General features: G+C 46.3%; 1 protein-coding gene across 4 annotated transcripts in view; it reads right to left on the reverse strand.

Annotated features, from left to right (window-relative positions):
• Positions 1-15,010, reverse strand: part of GRAMD2B (GRAM domain containing 2B) — a 94,348-nt gene that overhangs the window by 22,378 nt on the left and 56,960 nt on the right. For all 4 annotated transcript variants that reach the window (XM_084779733.1, XM_084779734.1, XM_084779735.1 and 1 more), the window contains exons 2-3: positions 5,294-5,413; positions 869-980 (exon numbers count right to left, since the gene is read on the reverse strand). In XM_084779733.1, coding sequence (XP_084635859.1) covers positions 869-980; positions 5,294-5,413 — 232 coding nt within the window. The remainder of the gene's footprint in view (positions 1-868; positions 981-5,293; positions 5,414-15,010) is intronic.

Here is a 15,010-nt window from a genome sequence, read left to right on the forward strand (position 1 = left end):
TGGCAACTATTTTGTTTAGTTTTTAGAAGGCACATATTCATGTACTTAGGTGAGATGTGTATCAAAGCAACAACAACAAATTGCAGCAAACTGGCATCAGGAGTTTTGCTCAGTTGCAGAGCATGTCGTTAGCACAAGGGAGGACTGGGGTTCAACTCATAGCACCAGACCCCAAAATAAACCCCAAACTCCCCAAATTGGTCCCAGTAAAGGTATTGGGCAACAGAGAACTGGATTTTGTTGCCTTTCTCGGTGTATTTAGCAGAGCTGATGTGACTCCTAACAAGGTATGACCCGTGTGTTCCCAGGTCTTGCTTCTTTGTGTGGTGGGTACCGGGTGAGTTTGTATTATAATGCATGGATACTGTACTCCTCCTATTCTGTGAGATAGCAGACAAACATGAGGCTGTCAGCCTCAGTTCCACAGCCATGCACTCTGCGTCTCCGTGTGTGCCGACAGGTCAGCTGTGGAATCTAACAGGCTGGACCAACAGTGCCCCCTGTTCTTTCACATTCTCTCTCTCTTTCTTTCTTTCTTCTTCTCCTCCTCCTCCTTCTTCTTGTTCTTGTTTTTGTCCTCCTCCTCCTCCTCCCCTTCTTCTTGAGGCAAGGTTTCTCTGTGTATCCCTGGCTGTCCCTGAACTTACTCTGTAGACCAGGCTGGCCCTGCACTCATAGATCCGCCTGCCACTGCCTCTGGAGTGCTGGCATTTAAGGTGTGTCCCAGCATCGCCTGGCCCTTCCACATTTTCTAAACCCCATGCCTACTTTGGCCCTGGTGAGTAGAAAGTTGCGTATCTGGATTCTTTCTCTCAGATCCAGTGGCTGAGCCTCCTCCAGAGCCAACGCACACTGCGTCCCTCCTTACCTGGCTGGAAGACGAGGACTTTTTTCTTTCCGTCTTGGGGTCAGTCTTGCTTTCGGCTTTACACTCATTCTTATCGCTCAATAAACTGGAACCATCAAAGCTGGATTTTGACCTGGGGAAATAAAACCCGCGGAGATTATACAAGGAACTGTTTATGCCACTCATTGGTTTTGTCCTGACTGTTAGGCCATGTCACGAGAAAGCCTGGCATTTATTTTTCTCTTCTAGATACTAATCAGTGCCCACTACACTCTTGAGGGCATTGGCAGCATCACGTGATCAGGATGATCTCAGGAGGCCAAAGATGAACTACAGAAAGCGCATTTGAGACATGAGAGTAATTGTATTGGTTCAAAAGTGTTTTAATCAATAGAAAGAGGAGTCCTTGAGGCCCATTATTAAATGAAAATACAGCTGTAGCTCAATCAGAGAATATTTTTGTTTCACAATCTATTAATATTTAATAAGAGTTAGCTAAGTGAGGCATTGTGCTGTAGGCCTTAGGCACACAAGACAGTCTTTATCCTTAGGGAGCTTGTGGGCACATGCATCAGACATTTTGTCCCCTTTCTTTTTGTTAAAGAGAGTGCATGCCAGGCGTGGTAGTGCATGCCTGTAATCCTAGCACATGGAAGGCTAAGGCATGAGGAAGGTGCCCAACAGTTTAGTTTCACATTGTCCTCCTAGTTCTGCCCTTAGCACCTCCAGAGAGTGAGACCAGCACACTGAGAAGACTCAAAGCATTACTTCCTAAGGAAGTGCTCCACCCACAGAGGGCGGTGCTCCACAGAGGAGCCCCTGTGCTGCTGCTGTGCCTTTCCACACCATCAAAGGCAGCATTGTTCTACCTGTCCCATTTGCTCACAGTCTACACTTCTTCAGAAGATCTACTCGGTTTTGCAGTTTAGTTGACAGGAACGAATGCATTTGAGTCCACCCTGGGCTACAAACCTTAAAAACAAAAACAAAAACAAAAACAAAACCAAGAGTGGGGTTTGGGAAGATGGCTTAGTGGGTAACGGGTGAGTGCCACTCGAGCATGAGGACATACTGTGGGATCTCTGGCTGCCACGTAGAAAGCCAGGCATGTCTGTGTCTCAGTACTTGGTTGGGCAGAAATTCCGGCACTGCTGAGGTTTGCAGCCACCAGCCTAGCTGAAAATGGCGGGCTCCATGTTCAGGGAGAGACCCTGCTTCATGGGAATAAGATGGAGAGAGAACAGGACATCTGAAGTTCCCCTCTGGTCTCTCCATGTGTACACATGGGCTCATGCCCCTCCCCCAACCTGTAACATGCATACAAGGCATACTACGCTATAGTATACTATAACACACACACACACACACACACACACACACACACACACACACACAAAGAGAGAGACAGAGAGACAGAGACAGAGACAGAGAGGAAGACAGAGACAGACACAAAAAGACACTATATGATTTAGCTGTTCTACATCACAGAAGTTAGGTTAGAGACAACAGCAGAAGATTAAAGAAGAAGAAGTTGTCAGGACAACATGGATTTGTCTTTTTGTTTATCATTGCAGCGCTGGTGCTCTAAGCCAGGGTCTGGGGTTCAACAGGCACTGGCAACGAGAGCTCCACCCTTGAGCTGACCACCCATCCTGAAGCATGGCTCCAGTGTTCAGGGCTGTACAGAGTGGGCAGGAGGGTAAGAGAGAGAGAGAGAGAGAGTGCACCCAGGCTCGGAAAACAATACAAGTTAAATCTGATAAAATAAGAAAAATAAAGAGAAACGAGCATCTTAAAATCAAAGTCTTCCCTTGCTTGTTAAAGGCAGAGGCTAGAACCCTGGAATTTCAGTTGCAGGGGGTTCTTAGCTTGGCTCTTCATGTTAGCAGATGTGTGAGTCTGCATATGCCTTCAATCCTGGACCATGAATGTGTTTATAACCATGTAGTTGCTTTATTGCAACAACAGAGTATCCATAATTTTACACAATTTCTTTTCTTTCTTTCTTTCTTTCTTTCTTTCTTTCTTTCTTTCTTTCTTTCCTCTTTTTGAGACAGCGTTTCTCTGTGTAACAAAGACCCGGCTGTCCTGGACTCTCTTTGTAGACCAGGCTGGCCTTGAACTTAAAGAGATCTGCCTGCCTCTGCCTCCCAAGTGCTGGGATGAAAGGCGTGCGCCACCACCACCACCACCACCGGGCTTTACACGATTTCTTAAGTTGAAACTATTTGTTTCAAAGAAGGTCTAAGAGTTATCTGAGTAAATTCAAATGGCACAGAGGGAGCAGCATGGTGGGTGCCGGGGAGACAGTAGATGCTGGGTTTCTCTGCTATAAGAACAATTTATGATGGGTTAGGCTTCTCCTGCAGTTTATGAAGTCTCAGGAAAGGCTCCTCTCAGCAATGCCCAGTAGATGGACTTGACCAGCTCTGGGCTAGCTAATACATTCTCTGGGAATTTGGGAGATTATTATTTTTGGAAACTATGAATTTGCCTGTATCCAACCTGAAAAGATAACTATTTTTACAAATGTTAAAAATAATAATGGCGTTTAGATAGGTAACGATGGTGGCCAACTGCAATCTCAAAATGTGGGAGACTGAGGCAGGAAGATCATGATTTAAGGCTATCCTAGGGACTACAGTGACATTAGGGCAAGTCTTAGCTACACAAAGCCTCAAATAAAAACAATAACAACAAAACAACGCTGTGTGGTGGTGAACGTTTTCAACCCTGCTAGGGAGCACTCGGGAGGCAGACACAAATGGATCTCTGTGAATTCGAGGCTAGGTTGGTCTACATAGTGAGACCCTGTCTCGAGATAAACAAACACCAAGAAAACAAAATGACAACGAAAATAACAACAACAACGACTCTCAGGCAAACGAAATAAGGATGGCATGTGTCACTTCCATTGACTCAATACACATTAACGGAATTACAAGGCGACTTGTAGATGTTTTGAAGGCCTCTGCATGGTAGGTGAATTCTTGCTTTGAGGGCTTGACCAACGGGAAGCAACTTTGCATAGTACTGATTTCTCGGTATCCTCTCACCCCTGCTATTCTCACTTCCCACAGCTGCCCTCAAGCAAGACCGAAAGCCCAGTGCAAAATGAAAGTGAGCAAAAAATGGTTACGAATTTCCAGAGAGTGTGAGCAGAACACCAGAGCTGGGCCCCCTCTGCAGCACTGCAGGCAGCATACCCCAGGGTTTTCCCACATCTCCTACTGATGCGCACTCAGTTCTCTTTAGAAGCCTCGGGAAGTCATAATGAACCCAAGTATTCGCAAGATGACTAGGACCTAGTCAGGCACTGTGAAAGATCTGCAAAGGCGCACACACACACACACACACACACACACACACACACACACACACATACACACACACACACGGGGCAGGATGCTCTACTGGGAAACAGCTATAGGGAAAAAAAAAAAGATGGTGAAAGATGAACCACCACAAACAAGGAGTGCAGGGAAGACAGAGAGAATTTGGCAGTAGTACCTGAAAAAGGAAACCTGGGCTGGGAGTTACGACTCAGCCATCGATTTAGAAAGGGCGTGCAGGTGGAGAGCCAAGGGATGAAGCGGAGTGTAGGACTTGGTTAATGGTCCCCTGGCAGCGATCAAAAGTGAGAGAAGGCAATGGTTCTACCAGGTCTAGTCATGGGGAGGAGAGCACTTGCCATTAGTGGGGAGATCTAAAAACCACATTTAGGACTGGGGGGTGTATAGCTCAGTGGTAGAACAGTTGACTGGCATGTGTTCTGCCCTGGGTTTGATCCCCAGGACAAAAACAAAAACAAAACCAACTAACCAACCAACCCAAACCAACCAAGCAACCAACCAAAATAACCAAAAACAAAACTAAAACATTAACAACCAAACTCTTCCCTCCAGCCGCAAGCGTCTCTAAGCTTCTCCTTGGTAGTTTTGCCTCCGACAGCGATGGAGCCTTAGAGCTATGCATTGAGAAGCTACATCTCTCCTCCTGCCTCGCAGTCAAACCAGGTCTCCTCTACAGCTGCAGTCACAGGACATAGGTAGCTCAGGAGATCCCTGGGATGTGGCCTCTTCTATTCTTTCCTGTGGCTCCCAGGAAAGCAAGGACCAGTGCGCATTATCTGGAGGCCAAGCACACGGTAGGAGCATTCTGCACCGACAGCAGACCTGCCGGCTTCCTCGCTCAGCATATCAGTGCTTCCAGGAAGAGGCAGCCCTGCAGAGGCTGGGGAGCAGGAGCTAAAGGGCCTGCTAGGAAGACATGAGGGTACCACGGCAAAGACCAGGGCCGGGGTAGTAAGGAAGAGCGCGCCATGTTTTCTTAGGGCATGACTTGCCTACAGTTGAGCGGCACTCTTAAAGACAACCATAAAACTAGACACACCAGTGCTTCTCTAAAAGCCCAAGGGAAAAAAAAAAGAGTCCACTGAAGACTCACCATAGGCTGATGCTTCTCTTCTGGTCCGGGGACTCGGCCTCCAAAGATGAGGTAGGGGACTGGGCCGTTGGCGACTTGCTGATCCTCTTTCTGTCCTCCCCACCATTGTCAGCCTCTGAGCTGGAGAAGAGGGAAAAACGCTTCACTTTAGACATCCGGAGGGAGGCGGAAGGAGAAATGATGACGTGCTCTCGAGTTCTGGAGAGGGGACTAATCCTCATTCCTCACTGGGAGCCTTGTCAACTCTTGACAGCTGTGGTCCTTCCCAGGCACCATTCCCACAGCCTCTCTGTGGCAGCCTTAGTGGCGGGAGCTGCAGGTGACACCTGCTTCACTTGTGAATGTCTGACCACCCAGGATTGCTCAGCTCCCGGCTCTTCGTCTCTGGGCCGCCGGCTGCTTAGCTCTGCCCAGCCAGCCTAGAGGTGCACTGTACTACAGATCACCTGGAGGCTGGGAGAGGCCCTGTGCGCAAGCGCAGGGCTCTCACGCATGGGTGGCCCTGCCTCCTGCAGGTGCCGGGAACCCCCACCCTCTTTGTTTGCACTTCTCCTATGTCACTTATCACCTTTTGTTGTAGTTATGACGGCCCCACTTGAGGTTGTTGTTTTAACTACGCACTTCCCCTAGCAATGTACGGGCTAATCTTTATAGCCACCCAGGCTAAGAAGGAAATCATTCGTGTTATAGGTGAGAAATCTGAGGCTCTCACTAGATAGCTTGCCCACAGAGCTCAAATCTATTGTAGCTCTGTCTCTCCATAAGGTACTTGTATACACATCTTTTTTCTAATTCATCCATCCTTTTTTTTTTCTTTCTCCCACCCCAACCCACCCATTTGTTCACCTTATTCAGTGTGGGAGGTCCAAAGTGGAGCAAGAATCTTTATATTAACTCACTCAACAGAGTCCAGGACAGCAGTGGGCTAAGATCAACAGGCAACAGAAAGACTAGGCCTGACCTTGCTAAAGGAGAGACTGAAAGAGAGTAAAGAAGATAAAGTAAGAGGGTTTGTTCCCGGAGCCACCAACAAATGGGTGACTGCCAGAGTGGCGGAGGAAGCGGGCGCCCCAGCCGGTAGATGTAGACGGCTTTGGGATGATTCCCAATGGAGGAATTGTGAGAAAAGGAAAACTGAAAGGGAACGAAGGTGGCATTCTTGGTCCAGACCGGCTGTGATCTTAGCCTGGGCAGGCAGTGACAAGTCAGGAGACATACTCAGCGCTCTGCTGAAGCCGAGCAAATGTCAGATGCAATAAGATGATGGCATGGCCGGGCCGAATGAGCTGATCTGAATCCTACCTGGTCACCTGGTTGGTCACTAATTAGATAGTGGCAGGATGCTCCCTGTGTGTGCTCATTAACCATGCCTCACTGTTTATGGACACTGCAGGCCGCCCCCAGTGGGTATCATATCCTGGCATTAAAATCAAGATCAAGTGTATCTGACAAGCAGAACCAATGAATAGGCGCAGAAATGGCTGGCGCTCTCATTTTGTAGTTAGTGCTTCTGTTTTTCCAAGTAGATAAAAACTGAAGGACAGAGAACCAGTCCTCTCCTCTAGTTTTTCTCAAGGTACATCGAAAGGGCTTGGATCACACTGTACTGCATTACATGACAAAAGGCATCCATGCTTAATCCTACCACTTGGGAAGCAGAAGCAGGTGTATTTATGAGTCTGAGAACAGGCTGGCCTACATAGAAAAGAAAAAGCTTTGCTTTAAAATAATAATAATAATTATAATGATAATAATATTTAACCTTAAGATCAATTTAATTGAAACCTTTAAGAGTTTTAGACTGTTAATAGGCTTTGAGGCCATCTTACTTGTTCTTTCTTTTTTTTCTTTTTTTCTGGGTTTTCAAGACAGGGTTTCTCTGTATACAAGAGCCTTGGCTGTCCTGGCGATGGCTCAGAGGTTAAGAGCACTAGCTGCTCTTCCAAAGGTTCTGAGTTCGATTCCCAGCAACGACATCTATAATGTGATCTGTTGCCCTCTTCTGGCATGCAGGCACACATGCAGGTAGAACACTGTATACATAAAAAAAAATAAAACTTAAAACAAAAAAACCTCACAGAGATCCACCTGCCTCTGCCTCCTGAGTGCTGAGACTATCACTCCTGGCTTGCTTGTTTTCTCTACTCATATTTTCTATGTATGTGTGCTCTATCTTTATGTATTTTCTATGTATGTGTGCTCTATCTTTATGTACATCAGAAGAGGAATTAAGATCCCGTTATAGATGTTTGCAAGCCACCATGTGATTGCTGGGACCTCTGGAAGAGCACATGAAGGCTCTTAACCACTTCAGTCTCCTATCTGTTCTCCTTAACCCCTAAGATATACACATTACACGCCCCACCCCCCTTCAAGCTCATCAGGCAGAAAGGCCCTTGGGGACCCCCTCCTTTTGGCAGGGAGACTGATTATGTGGGAGATGACTTCATTTCACCATTCACTTAAATACTTTCTAAATTTTACACAGGGTGAGAGTGCCTCCTGGAGGCACAGCCCTGGCTGTGGCATAGAAAGCTGTGTCCTTAGAAAGAACTGCTCCTCCCAAGAGCCACACAGCAGGAGGCGGCTCTCCTGATCCGTGGCTGGGCAGAGATAGATGTACTTTGTTCTAAGAAGCTGTAGAGGAGCCAAACTGAGATCGATTTCAGCCCCGCCTGGACCCGACCCTTACTCGGGCAGGCGCTTTTGTTCAGGGTAGGGTTCTGAGGGCTTCATCCCGCATGGCGGTTCTGTCTCTGGGACTCCAGCTGAGCACTGCATCTCTGGCACACGTCCCTAAACATCGTATCTACATGGTGACTTTCTTTCTTTCTTTCTTTCTTTCTTTTTTTTTTTTAGAGACTTATTTATTACTTATACAGTATTCTGCCCACTCGTGTCCTGCCCACCACAAGAAGACACCAGATGTCATTATAGATGGTTGTGAGCCACCATGTGGTTGCTGGGAATTGAACTCGGGACCTTTGGAAGAACCTCCAAGCCATCTCTCCAGCCCTACATGGTGACTTTCAATGCTTCCACTGTCCTTGAATGTGTGCTGGCCTCAATTCATACAGCTTCTCTGCTTGACAACCCTACTGGGGACACGCTGGGCTCAAAGCCTTCCTCACTACCTGGTCCCTGCACTTCATGTACCAGTTGGATTTATTTTTTATTAAAAATAAAAAGGATTTATTATATTTTCAATTATGGGGGGGGCTGGGTATGTGTATGTGCCTCCAAAGGCCACAGGCATTGGATTCTCTGGAGCTGCAGTTACAAGTGGCCAGGAACTGAATTCTGGTCCTCTGTGAGAGCAGTACATAATCTTAACCTCCGAATCATCTCTTTAGCCCCTCCTGCTGTTTTTGTTGTTGTTTGTTTGTTTTTTAACCTCAGTGCCTTGCTTTACTCACCTTCCCTCCAAGTGCCTTGCTTACTGGATTACTACTCAGTTCTTTAAGTTTTTTGTTTTTGTTTTTTTTTGGTCCAAGGTACTCAGTTTAGCATTTTATTCTACTGGTCATCTGTAAATGGATGGATGTGGGATTCACTGTGCATTGTCTCCAAGAGGAAGTGAATTCCATCCGCGGTCCAATTCAGTTTCAGGGTGTTGTTTATTTAAAGGAGCTGAGGGTTTAAGGGCGTGCCTCCCCAACAAACTACTTCCCTGCAGGTGTCCCCCCTCCCCCTCCCCTTGAAGGCCTTGCCAGCAGAAGACTAAAACCGCAGAGAATTCAAGGAGGGAGGTCCACCCTGCTGGGCAGGTGGAAGGACACCCAATGCTTCCCAGACGCTCTGGGACTGGAACTGGGGAATTACTGAAAATGAAGCCGGGAGGGTTTAACTTCATCTTGAACATAAAATCAGGGTTTGTTCCTGTTTCTAAATGAGAAGACAAAAACCTTTCCATGGACAAAGACTGAGGGAAATCCAATCAGTTTTTCCCCCCAACAAGTACTTCTTGGAACGGTCTCTACTAGACGGGGTGGGGGTGGGGCTCGGAGTTTCCTAAGGTTAAGAATCAGATAGAGGCCCTCAAAGACTTCTAGTAGGAATTTCAGACCTCTAGCTTATACAAACAAGCCTGCCCTCCCCTATTAAGAGACTGCATTTTACCATGAGCTAGGACAAACTGGCTTCAATACAACGCTGCCATGCACGGTTACACAATCCACAAATAGAAACAGGCTGGGCCACCCTTCTCAACAGGTTGATATGTGTCACTTCCCAGACCTCATTAATTTGCAGATGACTTAAGTTCAGATTTCACAATTTTTTTTTTCCAGAATTAGATTGCTTAGGTAGAAGCTAGTGGCATCGTCTGTGGGAGTTTAAAGGACATTCAACATTTCTTTCTCTGGTGAGTGCATCGCCACCAGGCAGAAGCCATGACGGAACTGCTTCTCAGGGGGAAAGGAATGAAGTGCCTCGCTGAGGGACTTGCTCCCGGAGGCTGTGATCCTTTCTGATTATAGTGCCGACGTAGCGAGCGAAGACAGTAAAACACGTCACTAAACTTTCTTGTGCCAGTAAAGGTCGAGGTAATTTCCCGCCACCTCTTTTTCAAACCATAGGCCTTGACTATCAAAGAGGATCTACAGAGGATACCTTTCTGGAAAAGAGACTACAGAGGTCAAAGCTGGGTCAGGAACAAACTGTAGCTGAAGACTGAGAGGTGCCCCCCCCCCATCCTCCCAGACCCTAGTCTGTCTAGTGTGCTGCTCGCCAGCTTGATGGCTCCGTGAAGGGCAGGCAGAGATACGGGATTTGGGGAAGCAGATTTTTCCTCTAGTGATGGAGGAAGAGGTTCTGGGAATTGCTGGGTGACACCCTCTGTAAAAATACAGAAAGCTGTTCTAGCTACCTAAAGGAGGAAGTAGAGTGGGTCCAACAGGCCAGGCAGAAGGGAAAATATTCCGAAGAAACACTTCACTCTTTTTATAGCTGCATACTGAAAAGACGGTCCCTAGGGAGCTGGGATTTTTCTAGGAATCTCACGCTGGAGGAAGGAAAAGGCTGGAATCCGTTCCAGTCAGAGGAAGTACTAGAAAGAGATCTCCCACAGTTCGAACATCACGCAGCCTCTGAGGAGAGATTGGAGGCGAGACGGTGATGTGTGGGATCACACCTTGGCCAAGAGCGCTTAGTTTTGCAAACCTCTCTCATCTATGCAAACCCAGGCCTGCTAGCAGGACCTCAAAGACGGACAGGAGTCGGCCTGGGGTGGGGTGTTTACCAGACCTCTTACCTCTTTATTTGTTCCTTTCCCCAACGTGGCCACACTGAACAAACCTTTATTTTCCACCACTGTGCATCTCTTCAATTGGAGTATCGAGGACAGGTGGCTGACACTGTATTAGGGCAGTCAGGGCCCCCCAGTCTTTGACCGGCACAACTCCAGTAACGTGAGGTGTGCAAGTGCAGAAGTTGGTGGTAGACATACGGTCAGCTGAAAGGCCCTTCTCCAATCTGGTAAGTGCAGAATATCCTAGTGTAGGTAGATTGTAGGACAATAGTCTCTGTTTAGTATTCTAGACAATAGTCCCTGTTTACTATTCTAACGTGTTAGGCGTTTATGTGTCTACATTTCTACTTCAACATAGACACTGTAAGCACCAACGCCGTTTGTGTGTTACAAACCAGGAAATAAATTCTTCTTCTACTTGTTTCACGGTTGGCTCCGTTTTTTCTCGACAGAGGCACTTACTTTTCGCAGTAACTTGTATGTCTTTCTTGTAAGTCCGTGCGAATGAGTATGCGTATATTATTAAGGCGAACGACAGCATACTATTTTATAGCTTGCTTCTTAGAAAGTTTTAGAGTTGTTTTAAATTGTGTCTCTATGTGTTTGTGGCGGGCAGGGCATACGAGCATGAGCGCCGATGCCCACAGAGGACAGAAGATGGCATCAGATACCCCAGAGCTCACAGCTGCCTGGTGAGGGGGCGGGGAACCTTGCAAGGGCAGTAGGTACCATCAACCACTGAGTCATCTCTCTGCCCCCTAAATTTAAAAAATATTATTATTATTATTATTATTATTATTATTATTATTATTATGTGTGTGTGTAGGTCAGAGGACAATTTGTGGGAGTTAGTCTTTTCCTTCTAGTCTTGTGAGTCCCAGATATGACCTGGTGGTAGGTGCCTTTATCTGTTGAGCCATCACGGCAGCTCATTCAAAAATTGTAAGTTTTGCCTTAACAACAACAACAACAACAACAAACAACAACAGAAAGTACTGTATCTTGGTGGTCTTTCTTCATCAGTATACACAGATCTTTCTCATCACCCTTTCCCTCCATCTCTCTAACCTTGTCTGTCCTTCTGTCCGTCTTTCCCTCCCTTCCCTGTTTCTCCCTTTTTCTATTCACCAGTCTTGCTATTTGGTGGAGTCCGGACTTGAGTTTGAGGTCCTCTTGCCTCAGCTTTCCATGGTGGAATGACAGTAGTCACCATGCTCGTGTCCCCATTCTTTTTGTTTGTTTGTTTTCGAGACAGGGCTTCTCTGTGTAGCCTGGGCTGCCCTGGAACTCACTCTGTAGACCGGGCTGGCCTTGAATTCAGATTTCTGCCTGCCTCTGCCTCCTGACTGCTGGGATTAAAGGCGTGTGCCATCCTCCCATTCTTCTTTAAATTAAATGCGAGTTCCCGTAATAAATGAATTATAATTGAACCAGTTCCCTATTGAAGGTCATTTAGGTAGATTTTAAGTCTGTGCAAATACAAAGCACACTGCAACTAATATCTTTATATTTATGGTGTGTGTGAATATACCTATAGGATATTATATATGCGACTCTTGAATCAGAAGTCATGAGATTTAAAAAGGTGATAGTAAATGCCAAACTGCTCTTGGAAGCTTCTCGGAGTACACTCAGAAGACATAGCAATACTTATGCATTCCTCTAAATGAAGCATGAAACTAAATATATTAAAAGTGGTTAGCAGAGTCTCTGACATGTGGACTAAGGTTAATAACTTGAATAACGACTAATGTTAGTCTTTTTGATCTTTCCAGATATGACAGGTTAAAAAAAAACCATTAAATCTTTACTTATTGTACTTACTAATTTCAAAGGTAAACATATGAAGTAATGAGTTTCATTATGGCATTGCCTTTTGTGCTTGTCCTACTCTGTGCTCCTTTGTTCTGCACTGCCCTCCCCATGGCCCCTCCCCTCCCCTGGCTGGATTTCCGCCACACGGATTCCAACATCTTGTCCTTCCTGTCCTTAAGATCCCTTCTCCACTCTTGACCCCTTTCTAGATTTATGAAACACACACACACACACACACACACACACACACACACACACACACGCACATTTACACTTATAATATGAAATCTAGATCCACAGGTGGGAGAGAAAACATGGTATTTGTATTTTAAAATGAATAATCTTAGGGCTGGAGAGTCGGTTCTGCAGCTGATGGTGCTTGCTGCTTGCTGCTCGCTGCTCTTGCAAATGCATACAGTTTGTTTCTAGCACTTACACTGGGTGGCTTAAAACTTCCTGTAATTCTAGCTCCGGGGGACATGACATCGTCTTCTCTTCTCCACAGGTGCCTGTGTACACAGGCATGAACATGCACACACACACACACACACACACACACACACACACACACACACTTTTAAAAACCCTTAAACATTTAGACAGTTAAATAAATATTAGTGGTCAACCCGACAGTAAGATGAGCTGTAAGTGCTGCAATACTTTTTGTATCTCTTTCTCAATAGACTTAGAGATAAATAAATAACATACAGAGAAAAGAAGCGTCCCAAACAATGCTCTATTTTTACTTCAGCAAAGGCTTCAATGCCACTGGGTGGGCTTCCAGTTCAAGATGCAGAAGAGGAAAGGAAATGCTTGTTTCTTCCTTTTCCAGAGCCTTTAAAATGAGTACTTCCGACAGCCCTGCTCTGATAATGAAATAAAACCACTAAAAGAAGAATGACTCCCCGGGTTTCTGAACAAGAAGAAGAAGAAGAAGCAGCAGAAAGTAAGAAACACAACAGCACCCATGCAGCGCTCCCTCCCCGGGAACACCAGTGTCAGCGGCTCGGTCACGAGCAGAGACCTGCTTGTCAGATGGAGCGCAGTAGGAGGAGTAGTCGAGAAGTTTCTGGAGTCACTAGATGAAGTCAAGGCGTGCCTGTGAAGCACCTTCCACAGCTCTCCTCCACATCCTATGCTCAGACAGTCAAGAGCATAGCGCAAGAGCGATCACCAGTGAGAGATGCTAAAACCTAAAGTATAGGAAACGGGCATGCAACACTGGCATGGTGCCCAAGCACACCCTCATCCTTCTGGGGAGAGGCTTGTCCTCAAGCAGGGGCCATTCTCTATCCATGAACAACAAAGATCTGGGACAGACTTGTCTGTGCCCTTCTGTTATTTCTGTCCCTGCCCAGTGCTAGAGATGGAACCAGAGCTTACGCATGCTAAGTGCTGCTTCACATCCTCACCTCGTCTTCATTTTGAGACAGGGTCTTGCTAAGTTACAAAGGCTGGCCTTGAATTTGTAATCCTCCTGCCTCATCCTCTAGAGGAGCTGGGTTTACAAGCTCTTGCTACTAGACTTGGCTGAGTCTCTCCTCTCTTCTCCTCCCCTCTACCCCCCTCCCCTCCACCCCTCTAAGATTCCTTATGCTGAGTGAGGCAGGTGGATCTCTGAGTTCAAAGCCAGCCTGGCCTACAGAGCAAGTTCCAGGACAGCTAGGGCTATGCTGAGAAACTTTGTCTCAAAAACCAAACCAACCAAACAAAAAGATTGATTTTATTTTTAATTGTGTGTGTGTGTGTATGTGTGCGTGAGAGCATGCATAATTGTAGTGTTCAGAAGAGGAAGCTGAGTCCATGGAGCTGGAGTTACACTCCGTTGTGGGCCACCTGATGTAGCTGAATTAAGATGCGTAAGCCAGGCACTTGTGCATTCAACGAATAGAGATTTCCAACAGAAGACCAAAATCAATAACAAAAACAAACAGGAAAAAAAGAAACAGAAAAAAGTGGATAAAGATCATTAAAGAAGGCATTAGGGGGCAGGAGAGATGGCTCAGAGGCTAAGGGCACTGGCTGTTCTTCCAAAGGTCCTGAGTTCAATTCCCAGCAACCACATGGTGGCTCACAGCCATCTATAATGTGATATGATGCCCTCTTCTGGCCTGCAGGTGCACATGTAGGCAGAGCACAGTATATATAATAAATAACATATTGAAGAAGAAGAAGAAGGAGGAGGAGGAGGAGGAGGAGGAGGAGAAGAAGAAGAAGAAGAAGAAGAAGAAGAAGGAGAAGGAGAAGACGACGACAAGAGGAAACGTAAGAGCTATGGACTTAGCCAGAGCTGTGTCTCAGCAAAACAGAAAAAGGTGGTGAGAGGGGTGGGGTAATTTATAGCTCTACAATACGGAAGACACATTAAAAGTAAACGGATTTCTTCTTAATCTGTGTGAGACCTAATGCTCTGTTCTGTTCTTCCAAGTGAACACTCTCATCATCAAGTCCTGAGGACTTAGCCTGTATTGGGAATATCTTTCCCTTCGCACACTGTAGGTGACAGCTACCATGAAGACGTGTCTACGGAGTCACAAGCGTCTTGTGACTGTGAAGAGGAGACTCAGGGATGCGGCAGAGGGGGAATGTCTCAGACTCCATTTGATTGACAGTGGGGATTAATGAGGGATAATTAATGAGATTTAGGTTGGAGG

The sequence above is a fragment of the Acomys minous genome (assembly GCF_964271855.1).
Source record: "Acomys minous genome assembly, chromosome: 4".
NCBI lineage: Eukaryota > Metazoa > Chordata > Mammalia > Rodentia > Muridae > Acomys > Acomys minous.